This window comes from Empidonax traillii, unplaced genomic scaffold (assembly GCF_003031625.1).
Source record: "Empidonax traillii isolate 1590-97213 ecotype Southwest subspecies unplaced genomic scaffold, ASM303162v1 scaffold465:size698125, whole genome shotgun sequence".
Lineage (NCBI taxonomy): Eukaryota > Metazoa > Chordata > Aves > Passeriformes > Tyrannidae > Empidonax > Empidonax traillii.
Genome location: NW_020955658.1, coordinates 312968 through 332768, shown reverse-complemented (window position 1 = coordinate 332768; position 19801 = coordinate 312968). Strand labels below are relative to the sequence as shown.

The 19801-nt window shown below is 62.7% G+C and overlaps 2 protein-coding genes across 12 annotated transcripts in view; both read left to right on the top strand.

Annotated features, from left to right (window-relative positions):
• VAC14 (Vac14, PIKFYVE complex component) overlaps nucleotides 1-6691 on the top strand; it is a 57234-nt gene extending 50543 nt beyond the window's left edge. Inside the window, exons 15-19 of the mRNA XM_027895719.1 lie at nucleotides 675-849; nucleotides 1570-1688; nucleotides 2487-2566; nucleotides 4138-4288; nucleotides 5814-6691. Of these exons, the coding sequence (XP_027751520.1) occupies nucleotides 675-849; nucleotides 1570-1688; nucleotides 2487-2566; nucleotides 4138-4288; nucleotides 5814-5976 (688 nt within the window). The 3' untranslated portion in view covers nucleotides 5977-6691. The remainder of the gene's footprint in view (nucleotides 1-674; nucleotides 850-1569; nucleotides 1689-2486; nucleotides 2567-4137; nucleotides 4289-5813) is intronic.
• Nucleotides 6692-8632: 1941 nt separating this feature from the next.
• MTSS2 (MTSS I-BAR domain containing 2) lies at nucleotides 8633-19801 on the top strand. Of its 11 annotated transcripts, none has more exons than XM_027895716.1 (15): nucleotides 8633-8746; nucleotides 12358-12419; nucleotides 12525-12598; nucleotides 14374-14458; nucleotides 14623-14714; nucleotides 14804-14878; nucleotides 15137-15145; nucleotides 15604-15761; nucleotides 15844-15951; nucleotides 16032-16129; nucleotides 16702-16828; nucleotides 17552-17626; nucleotides 17837-18013; nucleotides 18111-18276; nucleotides 18983-19801. In XM_027895716.1, the coding sequence occupies exons 1-15, from the start codon at nucleotides 8678-8680 to the stop codon at nucleotides 19753-19755; spliced, it is 2148 nt and encodes a 715-aa protein (XP_027751517.1). In that variant the 5' UTR covers nucleotides 8633-8677; the 3' UTR covers nucleotides 19756-19801. The 11 variants fall into 11 exon arrangements, with proteins under 11 accessions (XP_027751517.1, XP_027751516.1, XP_027751510.1 ...); XM_027895715.1 differs by having other exon boundaries at nucleotides 17549-17626; XM_027895709.1 differs by having other exon boundaries at nucleotides 16621-16828.

Below are 19801 nucleotides of genomic sequence, written 5' to 3'. Positions count from 1 at the left end.
AAGCAGGACATTCCTGCCGTGACCCAGCCAGGCAGATCATCGTGGGCTACAGTGCTGGTTACGCCGTGTTTTGGGGAGAGCGCTGCTGGCAGGGTGTCCAGTGGAGCACAGGCATCTTCCAGCCTCACCAGCTGGAGCTCTGGAGCCACTCAGCACCGGATCTCATGGCACCCAGAGCGTGGAGTTCAAAGAGCAGCCTCTGGCCCCGGGGCTGCCGGGTTGCACAATGCTGGGAGGGATTGTTTATCCCCCCAGGCCAGGCTCACAGGGGTGTTCCCTGCTGTCAGTGGGATGCTGGTCTGACTGGTGCTGCTGCACCCTCCCTGCACTGCTCAGGGTGGGAAGTAACCCTGGAACCTCCTGAGGGAGGTCACAGGTAGGCTGGAGGTGGCACCAAGCTGTGGTGGTGGGTGCCAGCAAGGTTGCCAGAGCAGCGTGATCAGAGATCTGTGTCACCCCAGCTATTTATTTTCTGTTCTTGCCCTGCAGCCTGCAAATGCAGAGACTGGTACTGCCCCACAGCATCTCCCTTCTCGTGCCCCCACACTCACCCAACCTCTGGTGCCCCCCTATCTCCTCCCTGTTCCTCTCTGGAGGAGCAGGCTCTCATCAGAGTCTCGTTGGTGCTCATTAACCATCCTTCCCCCCTGGTTTCTCTCCTCTCTGATACACAGGCAGCTTTGTCTGCTCCTGAATGCAGAAAACATCTTCCACTCCATGGCAGACATTCTGCTTCGGGAGGAGGACCTCAAGTTCGCCTCTACCATGGTCCACACCCTCAACACCATTCTGCTGACATCCTCCGAGCTCTTCCAGCTGAGGAACCAACTGAAGGACCTGAAGACCCCGGTATGGGCAGCAGGAGCGGGCTCAGTGCTGGGGGGGACATAATGGGGTGGTGGGGACCAGGCAGCCACCTAGGGATGTGTCTTGCTGCTCAGTCCCTGCCTGGCAGCTCCCAGGGTTGGAGCCCAGGTGACTCTTTGTTCCTGCACTCTTTAGGATTGAGGGGGGCTTGGAGGACGTGCCCAACTCTATCTCCCTGGGATGGGAACGGGCTTCCCAAGCCCTCAAGCAGCTGCTGCCTCCCTCCCTCTGCCCTAACACGGGCTGGGGGTCAGGTGACAGCAGGAGTAGAGCCCCCCAGTCCCTCAGCTGTCCCTGCCAGGAACGTGCCTGTGGGATTTGCCAAGCAGCTGCCACCAGCACCAGTGACATCCAAGCAGGGGGAAGAAGGAAGAAGACTTCTCCTCCTGCTGAAGGCCAGTGATGCAGTTGTGTCCCCTTGGGTGGGACAGCATCATCCTCTAGCCCCTTGTCCTGTGCTGGACACAGCAGCCCTGAGGGCCACCTCATCACGCTGTCACCCCAAAACCCGCCTGATCTCCATCTCCCCACGCTGGTGGGCTCATGCCAGTGCCAGGTGGACTTGGTGGGTCCAGAAACGTCCCTTCGTGTCTTGGTGGCAGTTGCCAGCCCAGGGGGGTGGGTGTTGGGTACCTGGGGCTCTCCATACCATGTCCTTGCTCCCACTGGTGACCAAACCCCAATGGTTCCCTCTTTCCCCAGGAAAGCCGTAACCTCTTCTGCTGCCTGTACCGGTCCTGGTGTCACAACCCCGTGACAACTGTGTCCCTCTGCTTCCTCACCCAGAACTACAAACATGCCTACGACCTCATCCAGAAATTGTATCCTTTGGGGATTTTCTGCCAGGCGGGTGGCCAAGCTGCCTCTCGGTCCCTCTGTGGCCACCAAGGTCACCCTGCAGGCCAGCCCAGCCTCCTCCCTGCAGCCCATCATTACTGGGGCAGGGCAGCCTTTGCTGGGCGTGTGCCAGCTCCCTTCCCCTTGTGTCATCCTTTTTTTTGTGGTGTAGAGAGAGGAAAGCGTGCGCTGACTGAGCCTTGACCTTCCCTTTCCCAGGAGGGGAGGCTCCTCCACGTCCTTTTCCTCCCAGGAAGACGAAGGCTTTGGCCTCCTGGCCTGATGAGGAGCAGGCAGTGCCCAGCACGGCGCAGTTCCCTGTGAGCTCACCATCTGCCTGCAGCAGAATGATTATTTTCCTGTGCCAGCAAACCCCAAGCCTCCCTGAGCAGTTTTTCCATGTGAAGAAGCTCAGTAACACGCTAGCTTCCCCTCCCAGCTCTCACCAGCCTTCCCTCTGGGGGATGTGCCCTCTCCGTGGGCCAGGAGGGTAAATGCAAGCATCCTCCCTTGCACCATCACCCTGCCTGCTCTCAGCCTTTCGGGCAGCCTGCCTCTTCCCCCGTCCTTTCCTGCTCCTCCTGTCTCCCCCCATCATCCCCTGGCCACCCCGCAGACCTTTCAGCCCTGCCTGTTCCTTGCCTGCTCGCGGCCCCCCAGGAGCTGTGGATGCAGGGAGGGTTTGGCAAAGCCAGGGCCCACGCCGGGCATCACCCACGCGAGCCATCTGCTGCCGCCGGGACACCTTCTCCCGGGGTACCATCCTTAGCGGCCGCACCCAGCGGGGATCTGGAGGTCACCGTGGATTTCCTCACCGAAGTGGACAAGCTGGTGCAGCTCATCGAGTGCCCCATATTCACGTGTAAGGAGAGGAAGGCCCCGGGTGGGGAAGGGGCGGCGCGCGGGGCTCCCCCCCCCCTCCCCGCCCGCCCCGCTCCCTCGGCCGCCGCACGAGGAAATAGAGCAGAAGTTATGAGACTTCTTGCCGGGAGGTTTGCCCAGCTCTGGAGCTGCCCGTCGGGAGGAGGAGGGCATGCTGGCAGCACGGGGAGGGGGGGCAGCGGGCCCCCCAGATATAGGTTAAGGGAGCGAGCGGCGCTGGCATCCGGCAGAGGGGTGGGGGAAGGGACGGGGATCACGCTGAGCATCTCCGGGGGTGCACGAGCAGGGTGTCAGGTGAGAGGAGCCCTGTGTGCATCGTGGGTGCTGCTGGGGCCTTTAGCAAGGGGGTTTTTTTGCTGTAAATGGAGAATTAAGTTCTAAAAAAAAAAAACAGAGCTGCTGCTTTCTCCAGCATCCAGCAGTGTGGGGTCCCCCACTTGGTAATGCAGCAGTGCCTGACCAGGGGTTCAGAGATGTGACACTGGGAGCTGGGATGGCAGCAGGGGACCTGTGTCTGCAAGAGGATTTCTCCTGATGGCAGTTTGCTGCCCCTGGCCTTCTCTTGGAGGTGCAGCAGGGTGTTGCAGTTGTGGGAAATGGCCTGGAAAGGAGTTTGTGGGGCATCTATACAGGTCCAAGTTTGGGGAATGTTTGGGGGAAGAGGGTTAGAGCAGCTGGGCAGTAAGAGAACCCTCAGTCATGCTCCCTCCTGTAGTGCCCTGTCCCTCATCCCAGGGATGACTCTCCCACTGTGTGAGTCACCCTCATGTATGTGATGATTTTCCACGGCCCAAAATTATTCACTGAGGGTTCTCCACCCCACTCACCTTATTTTCCACATCCCAAGGTAGGGAACAGACATGTCCCCCATAAAGCAGCATCTCTGGGTTTGCCTCCATCCCCTGGGAGACACCAGAGGTGCGGGTGACAAGCAGGAGGTGAGATGCTGGGGCACAGACCTTGCCTCATCCCCTGGGCTGCCCCAGCTGGGACTTCAGTTGTCTGTAGGGCTCCAGAAGACCCTTCCATCGTGATCACAGTGAGGGATGGAGCCGGAGGGTGTTTTTCCCTCTGCTGAGCAGCTCTGAGGCCCAGCACATGGAAACGTCAGAGCCAAGCAGAGAGGATCCCTTCTGCTCCAGACACTCCCGGGGAGGGTGTCACCCAGCCCTCTGGATATGTGATGCTCCAGGCAGGCAGTGTTTCTGCTAATTCTGCAGAAGCTGAGGAGCAATCCCGTGTTGCATGTGTGTTCTCAGGCAGACAGCGTGGACTGGGATGAGCCTCAGGGATGAGCAGCAGCAGGAATGGGAGGCTGGGGAGTCAGCTGCCCCCTTCCCCTACCAGCAGCTGTGCCAAGGAGAGGGATGGTGTGGGACACCGAAATGGATGAGTTGATGGGAGGGGTGCCGTGCAGGGCCCCCTGGGGTCAGCTGGCAGAGGCTAAGAACCTCCACAGGACTATCAGATGGGGTGGGAGGAACCTGCTCTTAGAGCTGGAGGTGAAATGCGTTTTCCCTGCCTCCTCATCCTCTTCCTGTCCTCTCCCAGATCTCCGCCTGCAGCTGCTGGACGTGAAGAACAACCCCTACCTGATCAAGGCTCTGTATGGCCTGCTGATGCTGCTGCCCCAGAGCAGCGCCTTCCAGCTCCTGTCCCACCGCCTCGAGTGCGTGCCCAACCCCGAGCTCATGCAGACCACGTAAGTGCCACGGGGACGGACCCCCAGCGTCGGCGCTGGGCTTGGATCAGCTGTTCCCCCACAGCTGAGCATCCCTGCCATGCCAGGCACAGCCCCAATCTCGGGCTCGGCCCCGTGCTCCAGCTTTCGCCCCCGGCTCCGCTGCGACCGTGGCTGCTCCTTGTCCCCGTGGCCGGGAGTGTTGGCTCGGGGGGTTTTTTATGTCTATATTTGGTAACCCTGGGAGGGCTGTGCCTCATCCACAGGCATTTGGCATCCGGGATGGAAAATTTCACTTGTGGGGTCGCTATGGAAACGAGCAGAGCCGGGAAGGAGGTTTATGGAGAAAAGACTCCGGCAGCTGGGGGGGTGCTCCCAAAACGTCCCCCCTGCAGCCTGGACAGCCTTCGTGGCACCCAAAAGGACCACGACACCCATGCCAACGCCTCAGGATGGCAGCTCCATTCCCACTCCCGGCCTTTGGGGATCCACGAGATGTGCAAGGGCGGCATCTCCTTGGGGACCAGCCGAGATCCTCGTGCTCCCTGCCCAGGGGTGCTGCCAGTGGCATTTGCTTTCCAACCCTTGGCTAATGGAAGTGGATAGAGGGGGGCGGATGATGGTAAAGCCGGCTCTGCCTCAGCAGAGCCTGGGAACAAAAAGAGCTCCCAAGATGGGCAGGTTTCTGAATTAACCCCCCGCTGCCGTTGTTGCTCCTTGGCTTTTAACTGCTTCCCTGGGATGGCTTTTATCCCTTGTGGCCTCCGGCGCTGAGCTCCTACCCACAACCCAGCACTGATCTTTAATTGGGGGGGCGGAGAGGGGGCTGCGTGTGCTTCCCCCTCCTTTTTTTCCCCCACCAGCCCCAGCAGTGGGGGTTTTTCGAGCTGTCAGACGGCCTGAGCATCTGATTAACTCTGACCTACATTCCTTCAAACACCGAAGCCGGCTTTCATAACCGGCCAGCCCCAGCTGCCCCCTCCCCAGGGGGACACCGGGGCCACCAGAGCTGCCTGCCAGCCTCCTGTGGGCATCCTGTGGCTGGTGTCCCCTCTTCCTTGCATGGGGACAGCACGGGGACGAACAGCTGTAGCTGGAGCCCTAAGGAGCCTGCATTTGGGGGTTTCAGCCACGGGAGCTCGTCCCTGGGGACTGTCCCTGCTGCCACTGGGTATTTTTGGCTTGCTCAGGAAATGAGACAGGGAAACTGAGGTACAGGGCACTGGCATCCTTTCCTCACTGCTTTTGACTGGAATGGGTTGGAATAGAGGGAAGCATCCACGTTGGAGGAGTTGAACCTCCCCTGTGGGGCCAAGATGTAGATGTTCCTTGTCCCCTCCTTGTCCCAGGGCCTCTTGGGCTCCATCTCGCATCTTTGGGGGACTTGAAACATGTCTTTGGGGTTGTTTTATGGGGCACCAGCATAACAAGGATGTGCTGAGCTCAACTCCTTCAGGACAAGCTCTTGGTGCTTCCAGTGCTGGGTGCTCAGAGCGCCGACATCCCCGGCCCCTTCCCACCCTCACTCTCTGTTCCCACCCTGCAGGGACAACACCAAACCTGGTACCAGCTTCAAGAGAGCGGCAGCCTCCAACATCGACTACACGGAGCTGCTGCAGCACTTTGAGAAGGTCCAAAACAAGCACCTGGAGGCAAGACACCAGCGAGCTGGGCGGGCAGAGCAGCTGGACCGGCGGGTGGTCCTCTGAGCACCCCAGAGAGGCCACCGCGGGTGTGCACAGCTGCTGGGGCTGGGACCAGGGGACACGGACCAGGGAACGGGCACACCGGTTGCTGGCCGCCGGAGGATCTGGTGGGTTTCATGGAGACGGGCAAGGCGCTCAGCACCGGGCTGGTTTTTTCCCCCCCACACTGTGCATGTGGATGATGGGGGACCCTCAGGCTGTGCCCGACTTTTCCCGTGGGTGTTGGGGGGACGCGGGGAAGGGTTGCAGGAGGAGAGGGCCAGGGCAGAGCGCCTCGTCTTCTCTTGCAATGGGGCGAGGAAACTCCCCTTTGCTTTGCTAATGCTTTCCCCGTGACTGTCAGCTGAGAGCCCAGCCTGCTGCCAGCAGCACCGGAGGAGGGGAAGGGAAGACGGGAGCAACCCCTGGCCTCCCGCCCTGGAAAACAAGCACGCGGGGCTGCCGGCACCTCTCGCCACCCTCTGGCTCCGAGGCCCTGCTGGAGGTCACCGGTGGCGTCTCACTCGGGGAGTCACTGCTGAGCGTGACACTCGGCCCCCTCCCTGCATTCACGCACCCTCCCCGAGCCCCCGGCTCTCGGCAGGGACGGCAGCACAGCCTCAACTCCCAGCTGGCACCGGGGGGGCACAGGGGGCACTGGAGACCCCCCCCTCACACTTAACCCCAGACTCGATTCCTGCGTTAAGCTCCCCGCGATAAAATAAACAAGCGATGCAGAGCAGCCCATTCCTCGTTGCTGGGCTTCCCGTCACAGATGTGTTCCCAGGCAGAGCCAAAACCGCAGCAAGGGCAGGAGGATGGCATGGAGCATCGTGCTTGACCCCGTGCCCCAGGCTGGCCCAGCCCTGCCACGTTGGCTCGCCAGCGAGCAGGGCTTCTCCGCCTGCTCCTCTTCCCAGCAGGAAAAAAAAATCCACCACTGAAATCCTTCCAGGCCACGGTCACGAAACCGCAGTGTGGTGACAGGCATTTTCCTGGCCCCGAGCAGCTGCTGGCGCTGCCTTCGCCCGGTCCCATGGCACCAGGGGACTGTGGCACGTGCCAGGCCGGAGCGGTTTGGGGGAACCCCGTTGCATCCCCTGCTTATTTCAGGCCTTCACCTGATCCCAGGAAAAGGGGGGGGTTGAAGGAATTCATGGAGTTTTTATGGCTTCTGGCCCTGTTTACAGCAGGGGCTGTCTCTGGCAGTGGGTTCCCCGAACAGCCCTATACCGGCAGCGCTGCTTTGGCCAGGATAAAGACATTCCTGTCATTCCCGGGAAAGGGCTTTCCAATCCCAGTCACGGCGGGTTAATTTTAACGGCCAACCCTTCAGGATGGGCGAGCAGTGGCTTCCCAAGCCCACCAGCTGCTCAGGGCGCTGGGGGGGTACCCGTTGCCTGCCCCCCAGGTCATTGCCAGCGTGGGCCAGGGCTGCTGCTGGCCCTGGGGCTCTGCCCATCGTTCCTGCCGGGCTCACCACCACTGAGCAGCCTCTTTCCACGCCGAGGGGTTTATGGGGAGAAATTCCAGTCGACTGCTGAGCCCTAATCGTTTCCTTATGGGTGCTCTTGACCAACACCGGCTGGAGCAGCGTGGGCATCACCAGCAGGGGAACGGGGCTACTTTTCTGGCAGGAAAAGGCGGCTCAGCTGAGCATCATTTCACTGCGAGGTGTAAGGAGGTCCATCAGCCTGACAGCCCCACAGCCCGGGAGGCTGGGGCTGAGGCCTCCGGATGGCTGCTGCTGGCAGGCCATGCATTTCCCATGGCTCTCCGGTAATCGAGTGCACGGAGACATTTCAGAGCTGCTGTATAATCGCCCCGGAGGGACCTCAGCCTGCAACGGTGGTTGCCTGCAGCACACCTTGGCAGGTCAGGAAGGCAGCGGGGGTCAAGCACCCCTCGGGGAGAGGCTGAACAGGCAGCATGCCCCCACCACCACCACCTCCAGGGCTCTGGGGCTGCCCCCGAGCATCCCATGGCAGCTCCGGTGCTCACCCCGAGCACAGCGTCGCTGTATACACCCTGGAGGCTCTCCTGCTCCTCACCCGGCACCCCAAGAGCATCCCTGGGAGTTCCTCCGGCGCCATGGAATCAAACCTCGGTGCTGCCTCCACCAGTCCCCTATCCCCAGGGATTCGTCATGTCTTCCCCCTCCATGCCCCCGACGCCCCTTCCCCCGCAACAAGAGCATCCCCGAGAACCACCGGGGCTGCCCCCGGGCCTCGTCATCCCTGCGCGTCCTCCGGCTGCCCGCTGCCTCCCCCGGAGCATCCCCGGGGCTGACTCTGAGCCATCCCCCCCCCTCCACAACCCTCCCCGCTCCCCGCAGCCCCCCGGCCCCGCGGCGGGCAGCGCATGTGCCGCTCAGCGCCCGCCCCGCTCCGCCCCCGCCACCGCCCGCCCCGGGCCGCCGGTCCCCGCTCCGCGCTCCGCTCCGCGCCCCGCTCCGCGCTCCGCTGCCAGGGGGGCGGCGGGTCCGCGCAGCCCCCGCCGAGGGAGGGAGGGAGGGAAGGAGGGAGGGAGGGAAGGAGGAAAAGAGGGAAGGAAGGAGGCAGGGGGGCGATGCCCCGCCCGGCTCTCCCGCCGCTCCGCCGCTGCGCCCCCCCCGCCGCCGCCGCCGCCTCCCGGGCGCCGCCCGCCCCCCGCCACCGCTGAGCCTGGCCCGCCGCCGCGGCCTCCCCCGGCGGCGCCGCCCGCCCCGGGCTGCCGCAGCGCCGCGATGGAGACGGCGGAGAAGGAGTGCGGAGCCCTCGGCGGCCTCTTCCAAGCCATCATCAACGACATGAAGGTAGGGGTTCCGCCGTTCGTGACAGCGCTCGCCCCCCCCAACGCCGCCCCCCCCCCACCCCGTGCCGCTCCACCGGAGTGGTGCCGTGGTAAGGCAGCGGGGCTCCGGTGGGCAGCCCCGGGATGGGGAGCGGAACCCCACATCGGGTGCTGGAGCCCGGACATCAGACCCGCAGCGGGTGTCAGGGTCCCACATCGGCTGTCGGAGCCTGGCACCGGGTGCCGGAGCCCCTCATCAGCCCCATACTGGGCATCAGGACCCCGTGCTGGGCATCGAAGCCCTGGGCATTGCAGCCTCACCAGGAGCCCTGTGTGCATCATCGGATACCGGAGCCCCATCCTGGGATTTGCAGCCCCACATTAGCCCCAGATCCGTCACTGGGTATTGGAGCTCCATCCTGGGTGTTGCAGCCCCGCATCAGCCCTGTTATCCATTATGGGGTATCAGCGCCCCGTGTCAGGCACCGAGGTGTTTGAGCATGGCACTGGGTGCCAGAGCCCCACATCAACCCCAGACTGGGCTTCGGGGCCCTGCGTTGGGCAGTGGAGCCCACGCTGGGGATCGTGGCTGCGGATCAACCCTGGATGCCAGAGCCCCGTGTCGGGTAAGACAGAGCGGGCATCGCTGTCCCTGCCCGGCTGCCGCTGGCCCCGCATCGGGCATCGCCGCCCGTTTCAGGCATCGCGTGTCCCCTGCCTGGATTTCTGCCGGATCCACTGGGGGTTGACACCAATGGAACAAAAAGGTCCCCCAGCTCCTCAATCCCATTTTTACCAACCCGGGGAGGGGACATCGCCTCCACCCTCCCTGGGAGCAGGATGAGGCCGTGTTTAAAAAAAGCCTCTTTTTTTGTTTGTTTTCGTTTCAAGGAATGAAAATTAAAAATGCTGGGGGGCATTTCTGATTGGGGGCTGAGCAGGGAGGAGGTGACCAGCCTTGTTGCTTCACCTGGGGGGGCGAAATTCCCACTGCCAGCTCCAGCACTGAGGTTTAGCCCCAGTCATTTTTGGGAGGCAAAAGCTTTCTTCCTCCTCCTCCTCCTCCTCCTCCTCCTCCTCCTCCTCCTCCTCCTCTTCCTCTCTTCATGCTGCAGACCCGTCCAGACAATGCTGTCATTGCCAAAGCAGGGGAGGGGGGATAAAAAAAAAAATAAAAGCCTTGCTGGGAAGGAGATTAACCCCTTCGAGGGGCAGTGGTGGCTCCGCAGCCGGACTCTGGCTCGGGGCCGGGAGAAAAGCTCTAGGGAGAAAATCCCAGCTCTCCCCAGGGCAACGGGATCTGGGACTGGTGGGATGATCAGCTCCCTTCTTAAAATGCCTTCACCCCAGCCACCCTCTCCAGGCAGCCTGGCTGGGTCCTACACCCCTGAGGGGAAGGTGGGGGCAGCCCCTGCCTCGGTTTCCCCGTTCCCCTGCTGAGGCTGTGGAGGGGATGAGCCAGCCCGGAGCCGTCACCTCCCGGTGACATGCCCAGCACCATCAGGATGTGGTTGGACTGGGAACCCCTCACCCAAGGAAACCGGCCTGGGTTCGATTTCACGCCGTTTCTAGGTGGGAAAGATGAAAGAAAAATGATGAAAAAGAAGGCAAACCCCACCGTGCTACAGCTGGGGCTCAGCTCGTGCCCTGCGCAGCCCCAGCCGAGCGCCGGTGGCACCTAAGGGTGCATTGTCCCCATCTCCCAGCCACGTGGGTGGCCTGGCACGGGCACTGGGGGACAAATAACTCCCTCCCCAAAGAACAGCAACGTTGAAGGGCAGCAATGCACTTGGGGTCCTATGGCTGGGACTCCTGCCCAGCACACAGGAGGGCAGAGGGACCTTGTTTTGGTGGCGGGTGGCTTTCTCAGCACCCCTTGGCCCGTGGTGAGGAGGACTCTCTTGGTGGCATTTCCCAAGCCGACTTCATTCCTGTTGCCTCTTTTCCCGCGTGCTCGGCGTCCCTGGGTGACCTTGGCATGTCCTTGTCCCGGTTGTCCTCTCCCCCATCCTCCTCTTGCCTGGCATCGCAGGGCACTGGGGGCATCAGGACCCGCTCCCCTGCTACAGGGGAGCCTCGCTCGCCTTGCTCAGGATGGCCATGGAAGGTGGCCCAGGGGTGGTGGTAATGGCAGTCCCCAGGGACCCACAGCCAGGGCACTGCCACAAGTGACGTGTGAAGTGGCCCCCTGGAACCTCTTCTTTGCTGACTCATGAGGAAATCGGGGCTTTGGTGGTCCCCAGAAAACAATGCTGGGCTGCTCCCGTGACGCCTCGGTGCACACCTCGTCCCCAGAGCTGCCACCAGGCTGGAGTGCCCGTGGGGGGATGTGTGGTGGCCCACGTCCTGCAAGGCTGGCTCTGGTGTCCCTGTCCCAGCCTGGTGGCTGCCTCAGGGGGGGATTCACAGGCCCCTGGCACTGCCATCAGGTGGTGGCACCAGGATAGCACCAGGATGTTGTCACTGGGACGACAGCACAGGAACTGACCTTGCTGGGATGGCAGAACCGGCAGGATGGTGACACCAGGACTGGCTCCGCTGGGATGGCTTTGCTGGGATAGTGGCACTGTGACCAGCCTCGCTGTAACTGCACTGGGATGGCCTTGCCAGGATGCTGGCACCTGGATGGCTTCACTGGAATGACGGCACCGGGATGGCCTTGCTAAGATGGCACCAGGATTAACCTCAGCAGGACAGCACTGACTGGGCTCGCCGGGATGGTGGCACTGGGATGGTGGCACTGGGATGGTGGCACTGGGATAGCCTCGCTGTGGTTGCACCAGGATTGGCCTCGTTGCGACGGCACCAGGACTGGCCTTGCTGGGATGGCACTGCAGCTGGCATTACTGGGACAGGCCTCACTGGAATGGCACCAGGATGGTCTTACTGGGACTGGCATCTCTGAGGCGTCACTGGGACTGGCTTCACTGGCACCGTGCTGAGATAGCCTTGCTGGAATGGTGGCACCGGGACAGCCCTGGGATGGCCTCACTGGATGGTGGCACTGGGACAATCTGGGATGGCTTCACTGGGATGGTTGCACCAGGACAGCCCTGGAATAGCCTCACCACAAAGGCAGTGGGACTGGTCTCGCAGGGATGGCCTTGCTGGAATGGCACTGGGGTGGCCTGCCAAGCACCTGTGCCCTGTCCCTGTCCCCACACAATTGTCCTCAACCCCAATGTCCCCTTCTGCCCTGTTGGTCCTCATGGGGGAGGCGAGGACTGGGGCTCCTGCTGTGGGAATGGAGCCCTCCATGACGGTGGGTTTGGCCATCAGTGCTCTGGGGGAGGCTGCAGATGCTGGGGGGCTCTGCTCCACTGCTGGCCATGGTCTTACAGCTTTTCCTTTCTTCCTCTCAAATTTCCAAACCCGTCAGATGCCTTGAGCCCTGTGAGGAAGAGATCACCCAAGATCCTGAGGTCTCCATGGTCCTCAAGTTTGGATGGCCAGACTGGAAAGGGAAAAATCCAGGAGGGGAAAGGTTTATGCTCAGCCTTTTTTAACCATCAGAGAAGCCACTGAGCTGCCCTGTCTCTCTGTACCAGTGGAGACCTGCCCTATGTGGGAGGGGGTGCAGGGGTGAGGGCTCTGTCTCTCACCATGGCCCTTCCTCCTTGTTCCTCCTTGCAGAGCTCCTACCCCATCTGGGAGGATTTCAACTCGAAGGCCACCAAGCTGCACTCCCAGCTCAGGTGAGTGGCCCTGGAGGGGCGGGACATGGGGGATCCCCTCTCCCCACGGCACGTCCCGGTGTGCCCCACACCTGCTGAGCTCCCCCCTTGCTCTCTCCACCCCAGGACCACGGTGCTGGCTGCAGTTGCCTTCCTGGATGCCTTCCAGAAAGTGGCTGACATGGCCACCAACACCCGAGGTAGGTCCTTTCCCCTCGGGGTGAGTGTCCCCAGGCTTGGCCAGGCAGGGGGACGGGTGGCAAGTGTCCCCTGTGGGGCGTCCCCCTGCCCATGTGACTGGGGTGCACTTCAATCAGCAGCTCCACCATCCGTGGAGAGATGTCCATCCTGTCCCCACACCAAGGTGGAGCATCCCCTGGGAGACAGGGTTGGAAAGATGGGGAGTGGAGGGGTACCCATGGTCCAAGGGCACCCGTGTGGATGCTGGCTTCTCACCACCCATGGGTGCTTAGCCACATCCTCTGGTGGGGCTGGGACATTTGGGGTGGCTCAGCCCCGTGCCATGGTCCCCTGGGATGCACAATCCACCTTCCTTGTCCCCGGCACCCACCTGGGAAATTCCCAGGGCGGTCCTGGCTGCTCCAGGTGTCTCTGGGGAAGGGAAATCAACTGGAGGGAGATTCAGGAGTCCAGGCTCGACTGTTTCATGGCCAAACCCCAACCCACCAGGGAAGTGACTGAAGAGCTGAGGGGGCCTCCACGCTGCTGGGGGGGGGGGGAGGACCCCCCGGACCTTCCCCGAGTGCCTGTTGGCAACGAGGAGCCACTTCCCACCGCTCGGCTTCTGCCAAGCAGATGGTCCCGGGCTGGTTTGCAGACTGGCGGCATCCAGGCCATCTGGAGCTGCGCAAGGAGGAGGAGGAGGAGGAGGAGGAGGCGGCAGCTTGAGCCAGGATCAGCTTTGCCTCCAAACCCACTAGCCCACTGCACTGGGGGGATTAGGTCTCCCCCAGCTCCCCGCCAGCCTGGGCACTGAAAACAAGGAGGGGGCATGGGGGGAATGCTGGGAACAGCTGGGGATTGGCACCCTGGGAGTCAGCATCACCCTGGAGTGCTGTTAAACCTGCAGGGGGTTTTTTGGGGGGAGGAGGGTGGGAGGCAGAGCAGCAGCAGCAGCACGGGGAAACTGAGGCACTGGGTGGGGGCTGGCTGGTGGCCTCGCACACAGCGCATGAGAATCGGATTAGGAGCAGCAGGAGCTGGGATAAGAGCATTAGAAGCTGGATTAGGAGACTACCCCCGTGCAGGAGAAGGCCCTGGGCCCACGGGTTCCCCTATTTCCGCAGCACTGAGGGGCTGGGGAGGGCTCGAAATCCCTGCAAAAGGGCGGAAGGTGTCTCTGGAGGCTTTTTTTATGGGAGAGAAAGGCGGAATATCCCTCCTCAGTTTGCACCCAAGGATTTTGGATCGCTGCTTTTCCAGGGATTTGCCAGCAGCACTGCCACCACGTGGCCGTCCTTAGGCTTCAAACAGCGGTTTCACCTAAAAGGGATGCTTTTGCTTTCTCTTGCTGGCAAATAGCCCCCTCCGGAGAGTCTGAACTCCGTTTTCACCCACTCGGGATTGTGCCTGGAGGTGTGGCACAGAGCTGACTGCCTGGAACTAAGCCGGGGCACCTCATCCCTCCCCTTCCCTGGCCCCGCAGTGCCAAATTTGAGACAGACCAGGAAAAAAGGGGAGCAGGTTTTAATTTCAGAGCTGCTGGAAGGGATATTTAGTGCTTTATTTGTTAGCTACTGGATGATGACTGATTTATTTTGTGGGTTTATCGTGGGGTAAAAAAAAAAAAAAACAAACAAACGGCCCCTAACCCGAGGAGTCCGCAGAGCTCATCAGCACATCCCAGTGCCAATCGTCCCTGCCTGGAGCCACCCTGCTCCCACCACACAGGCTGGGCTGGGACCGGTGTGGGGACGTCCCTGCCCCTCATCAGCAGCGCTTCTCTCCCCGCCAGGTGCCACGAGGGACATCGGCTCGGCGCTGACCCGCATGTGCATGAGGCACCGCAGCATCGAGGCCAAGCTCCGGCAGTTCACCAAGTAAGGGTGCCCAGGGCGTTGGTGAGGGGTGTGCTGGGCTCGTCCCTCGCTGAGGAAGGAGGGTGGGGTCGGCTGGGCCCGGGGAGGGGGGCACGGCTCCCCCCACACCCCGGCTCCGGCGCTCTCCCACGCTCTCTGCTTCTGTCTCTCTCTCCCTGCTCCAGCGCCCTCATGGAGAGCCTGATAAACCCATTGCAGGACAGGATTGAGGACTGGAAGAAAACTGCCAACCAGCTGGACAAGGACCACGCAAAAGGTACGGGGAGGGAGGGACAGGATGGATCTGTGTGGGGTGACTGCACTGCCTGGGGGGGATCCCCTCTGACAGCGCTTCTGTGCCCCCAGAGTACAAGCGAGCGCGCCACGAGATCAAGAAAAAATCCTCTGACACCCTCAAGCTGCAGAAAAAGGCTCGCAAAGGTGAGGGGGGGTCTCCTGGGGGGTGCCCCCGCCAGCCCCTCTGCAGCACGCCCGGCCAGGGCGGGCACCCCGGCTGTGGCACTGCCAAATGGGGGGTGGGCACTAAGGGGGTCCTGCTGCCCCCCTGCAGAAAGGGGGGTGCCAGCACGGCCCAGGGGGTGGTGGGGAGGCGGGGGCATGTGCCCCGGCCTTCGACCTCTTTTCACACGTTTTCTCTGTCTCCTTCTCTCTTCCCTCCCCTCCACATCCTTCCTGTAGAGCTACTTGGTAAGTGAACTGCTGCCCCCCCACCACCACCGGCCCCCTCTCTGCTTCCTCATCTGTTCCCCCCCCAGTCTCCCCAGGCTCCGTCTGTCTGTCTGTCCGTCCGTCCATCCGCTCCCTGTGCCCCCTTCACCCTGCTTTTAGCTTAGCTTAGCTTGCACCCCACGTCCTGGGGCAGTGCCAGCCCCACCACAGCGGCAGCCCAAGGGTCCCAAGTGCCAGGAATGGGGATGGAGTGACCGAGGAGGCCCCTGCCCAGGGGCTGCTGAGGGGTGAAGGTGCTCCTGAACCCTCCAGGGGTACGGGCGCAGGGGGGGACCTGAGGCAGCTGTTGGGATGTGAGGATGGGGAGATGTCCCCAAGCTGGAGCCGGGGGTGTGGCCTCAGCTTGGCAGTGGGAACCTCAGCAGATTGGGGAGAGTGTCAGGGGAGCCCAGTGCTGACAGTGTCCCATCTCACAGGGAAAGGGGACCTGCAGCCCCAGCTGGACAACGCCCTGCAGGACGTCAATGACATGTACCTGCTGCTGGAGGAGACGGAGAAGCAGGCGGTCCGCAAAGCCCTCATTGAAGAGCGGGGTCGCTTCTGCACCTTCATCACCTTCCTGCAGCCCGTGGTGGTGAGTGCCGGGGACCCAGCGGGGTGTAGGGGTGGTTCCTACTACCCAGCCGGTGCTGATGCTCCCTCTTATCTTGCCTCAGAACGGGGAGCTCACCATGCTGGGAGAGATCACCCACCTGCAGGGCATCATCGAGGACCTGGTGGTGCTCACGGCTGAGCCCCACAAGCTGCCCCCCGCCAGCGAGCAGGTCAGTGGGGGTGAGCTGGGGGGGGTCAGGGGGAGAGGGAAGCATCTTTGAGGGGGACTTACACCCCATGCTTCCCGCAGGTGATCAAGGATCTGAAGGGCTCTGACTACAGCTGGTCCTACCAGACCCCTCCGTCCTCGCCCAGCAGCTCCAGCTCCCGCAAGTCCAGCATGTGCAGGTATGGTGGGGTGGGCTCCACACCCGACCACGGCCAGGAAATCCAGTGCTCCTCGTTAACCCCAGTGGGCTAAGGACACTTACAGCCCTTGGGGATGCTCACAAGGTGCATGTCCACCTTCTCGTGTTCATGTGGCCGACTGGTTCCCGCTAATGTGGAAGGAACTGGTCTTGGTGCACCGGGCGGGGCTGGTGGACCTATGGGGCAGGATGGGCGCCTGGAACGTGCCCTGTCCTCTGGGGTTTGGGGACAGTGTGAGCTGTGCAGGGGAGCCTGGGGGCAAACATACCACCTTTGTCGTGTCCCTCAGCCTGTTCCCTGCCACAGGGGCACCCCGTGGTGGCACTCCACGTGCCCCAGCTTCCCCCCGTCGGGGCGCGTGGCAGGGCACTGGCCGCCCTGCCGCCTCCGAGCCTCCGTCTCAAATTCTCTTTTCCTTCCTTTGTCCTCCCCACCGGCGTGTCCCCGTGCCCCCGGCGCCCCCCCAGCAGCGTTAGCAGTGCCAAGGGTGGCATGGCGTGGCCCGGCGGGGCTCAGACCTGCTCACCCAGTTCCACCTATCGCTACCGCAGCCTGGCGCAGCCCCCCGCCGCCGCCACCCGCCTCTCCAGCGTCTCCTCCCACGACTCCGGCTTCATCTCCCAGGACGCCGCTTACTCCAAGCCGCCCTCCCCCATGCCCTCGGACATCACCAGCCAGGTAGGGCGGGCGGTCAGTGCTCTGCCCACCTCCGTGCCTCAGCTTCCTCTTCTGCAGAGTGGGTGGGTGGTGCTGGGTGCAACATGAGAGTGCAGAGCAGGGGTGATGAGACCCACCCCCAGGAATATTTCCAACTGCGTTGGCCTCACGGGAGATGATAAATATTGGGAATATTGGGGGTGTCTGCCCTGCAGAGAAATCCCACCCACGACCTCTCCCCCCAGGGATGGGGCACAGATATCCCTCTCATTTTGCTAGGGGAATAGGATATTCCCACTGGGAGAACAGGGTGTTTCCCAATCACCTCAGCCCCATAATGCCCAGTTCATGCCAGTCCTCCACCAGGCAGCATGAGCAAAGCTTCCCCTTCACTCAGCATCCTCCCCAGTGCCAAGGATGGTCCAGGATCCCCAGGGAGCTGCCATCCCGGCCTGCCCATGCTAACCTGGCACCACCAACCTGGCAACTGCCTAAAATGCCTCTTGGCTCTCCGTGGCTTGGGGTGAGCAGGGGGGAGGATCGGGGCGGAGCAGCATCCCAGCTCAGTAGATCCCGCTGCCAGGTCAATCTCCGTCCCGCATCCGCTGCCAGAGGGGAGGAGGGCTGGGGGCCTGGCACAGCCAGGGGAGCTGTGGCTGCTTCTCTAACGGGGGCTGCAGCTCTGGCTTTGCTTGCTAACAGCCTCTTCTCTCCCCCTCTTGGCCTCGTGGCACGGCACAGCAGAAGTCCTCCAGCTCGGCGTCCTCAGAGGCCTCCGAAACCTGCCAGTCGGTTAGCGAGTGCAGCTCCCCCACCTCGGTTAGTCCTTGCCAGCCCACCGGGGTTGCACTTCACACGTGGTTTCCCCCCCCACCTCACCTTGTGGGGTTCGGGCCCCAGACCCCTCATCCCACCCCCTCACGGGGCAGAGCATCCCGAGGTTTGGTGGGGGACATCGGCACATCGTGCCCTCTCCTGCCCCGCTCTCCTGGCGTCGCCAGCGTCAACCTCGTGCCTTGCCCTTCGCAGGACTGGTCCAAGGCCAGCCCCTACGACCAGCCGGTGGTCCCCACCCTGCAGCGGCGCAAGGACCGTGTGGAGCACCTCCGGGAGGCCGAGATGGGCTCTCCTGCCAGCGGGTACCCGGGCATGGGCGGCGAGGACGCTCCCAGGCCCCGCATGTCACCGGCGACGATTGCCGCCAAGGTACCGCCCGCAGCGGGGAGAGCGCAAGGGGTGGGGGGTTCTCAGGGGACTGCCAAGAGAGGAACCAGGGTGCTGACAGTGCCCCTTGCCCTCGCAGCACGGGGAGGAGGTGTCCCCTGCCGCCAGCGACCTGGCCATGGTCTTGACCCGCGGGCTGAGCTTGGAGCACCAGAAGAGCAGCCGGGACTCGCTGCAATACTCCAGCGGCTACAGCACACAGACCACCACCCCCTCCTGCTCCGAGGACACCATCCCTTCCCAAGGTACCTCGGGTACAAGGGGGAGCTGGGCCCGCCTGAAACAGCACCCAGAGTGGGGGGAAGGGGACGGCAGGGGCTTTGGTGGTCCTGGAGCGCTTCTGCACGCTTTGGGTGTCATAACATCAGGCTGTGGTCACATTGCATAGGGCTGAGGGGGTGAAGATTTGATTTGGGTCGGGAATTTGGGGGGTGGCACAACCTTCGTGCCACATGTGACCACAGCCTTTTCTGATTATTTAGGTGTTAGTTGAGGCTCAGTGGCTACAGCTGTGCCAGGCAGTACTGTCACAGGAAGCCTTTTGTCAGGGTGTTGCTGGAGATGGTTTGTGGTGATGTGTCTGTGTGCAGCAGTTGAGTACAGGTGGAGACTGTAGCAGAGTTGGCGGTTGGAGATCAAATAATGTTTGCAATCACCATGTTGATTATGTGATAATTACATCGTGTTTGTAATCATCCTGTTGGTGTGATGACGGCTGAGCCGGTTATGAGCGTGTGATGGTGACGGTGGAGGTTGGCTGTGATCATGTTGTGATAGCGGTGGTTGGGGCGGTTGTGATGACGATGCTTGGGTTTGACTACAGCCAGTGGCAACGGTGGGGGCCGGTTGTGTTCGTGTTGCAGTGGGGACAGCCAGGGCTGGTTGTGATTTCAGTGTGGTGGTTTGGGATGATCGTGGTTGGCCACGCTGACTGTGCTGCTGCCTCCCCAGGCTCCGACTACGACTGCTACTCGGTGAACGGCGACGTGGAGTGCGACCCCCAGAGCGACTTCGACAAGTCCTCCACCATCCCGCGCAACAGCAACATCGCCCAGAACTACCGGCGGATGATCCAGACCAAGCGTCCCGCCTCCACCGCCGGGCTGCCCACCGGCACCAACCTCCCGGCCGGCACCACCCCGGGGGTGGCCACCATCCGCCGCACGCCCTCCACCAAGCCCTCGGTGCGCCGGACCCTCTCCAACGCCGGCCCCATCCCCATCCGACCCCCCATCGTCCCCGTGAAGACCCCCACGGTGCCCGACTCCCCCGGCTACGCCGGCCCCACGCGGGTGGGCAGCGAGGAGTGCGTCTTCTACGCCGACGACGCCTCTCCGAACCCCCTGGATTTTGCCAAAGCTTCGCCCAAGCGGCTGAGCCTTCCCAACACCGCCTGGGGTGGCGGTGCCATGGAGATCTCCGTGTACCCCGGGGCCGGCCAGCACCTCTCCGCCGAGGAAGAGGAGGACCAACAGCTGGCCGCCAACAGGCACAGTTTGGTGGAGAAGATCGGCGAGCTGGTGGCCGGCGCCCACGCCCTGGGGGAAGGCCAGTTCCCCTTCCCCACCACCCTCGTGGGGTCCGGCCCCGGCGAGGAGACCCCCGCGCCCCCCCCGGCGGCCTCCATGGACCCCCCGGCCGAAGACATGCTGGTAGCCATCCGGCGCGGGGTGCGGCTGCGCAGGACCGTCACCAACGACAGGTCGGCCCCGCGGATATCGTGATGACGCTGCGGCCAGCGGGACGTGCCCGCCGCGGCCGATGGACCTC

What these genes read in the sequence shown, in the direction of transcription:
- MTSS2 (XM_027895706.1), top strand. Translation starts at nt 8,678, where the DNA reads ATGGAGACGGCGGAGAAGGAGTGCGGAGCCCTCGGCGGCCTCTTCCAA. An exon ending in CGCAAGTCCAGCATGTGCAG is followed by an intron (nt 16,130 to 16,617) that starts GTATGGTGGGGT and finishes GCGCCCCCCCAG; the next exon opens with CAGCGTTAGCAGTGCCAAGG. An exon ending in CCTCGGACATCACCAGCCAG is followed by an intron (nt 16,829 to 17,548) that starts GTAGGGCGGGCG and finishes GGCACGGCACAG; the next exon opens with CAGAAGTCCTCCAGCTCGGC.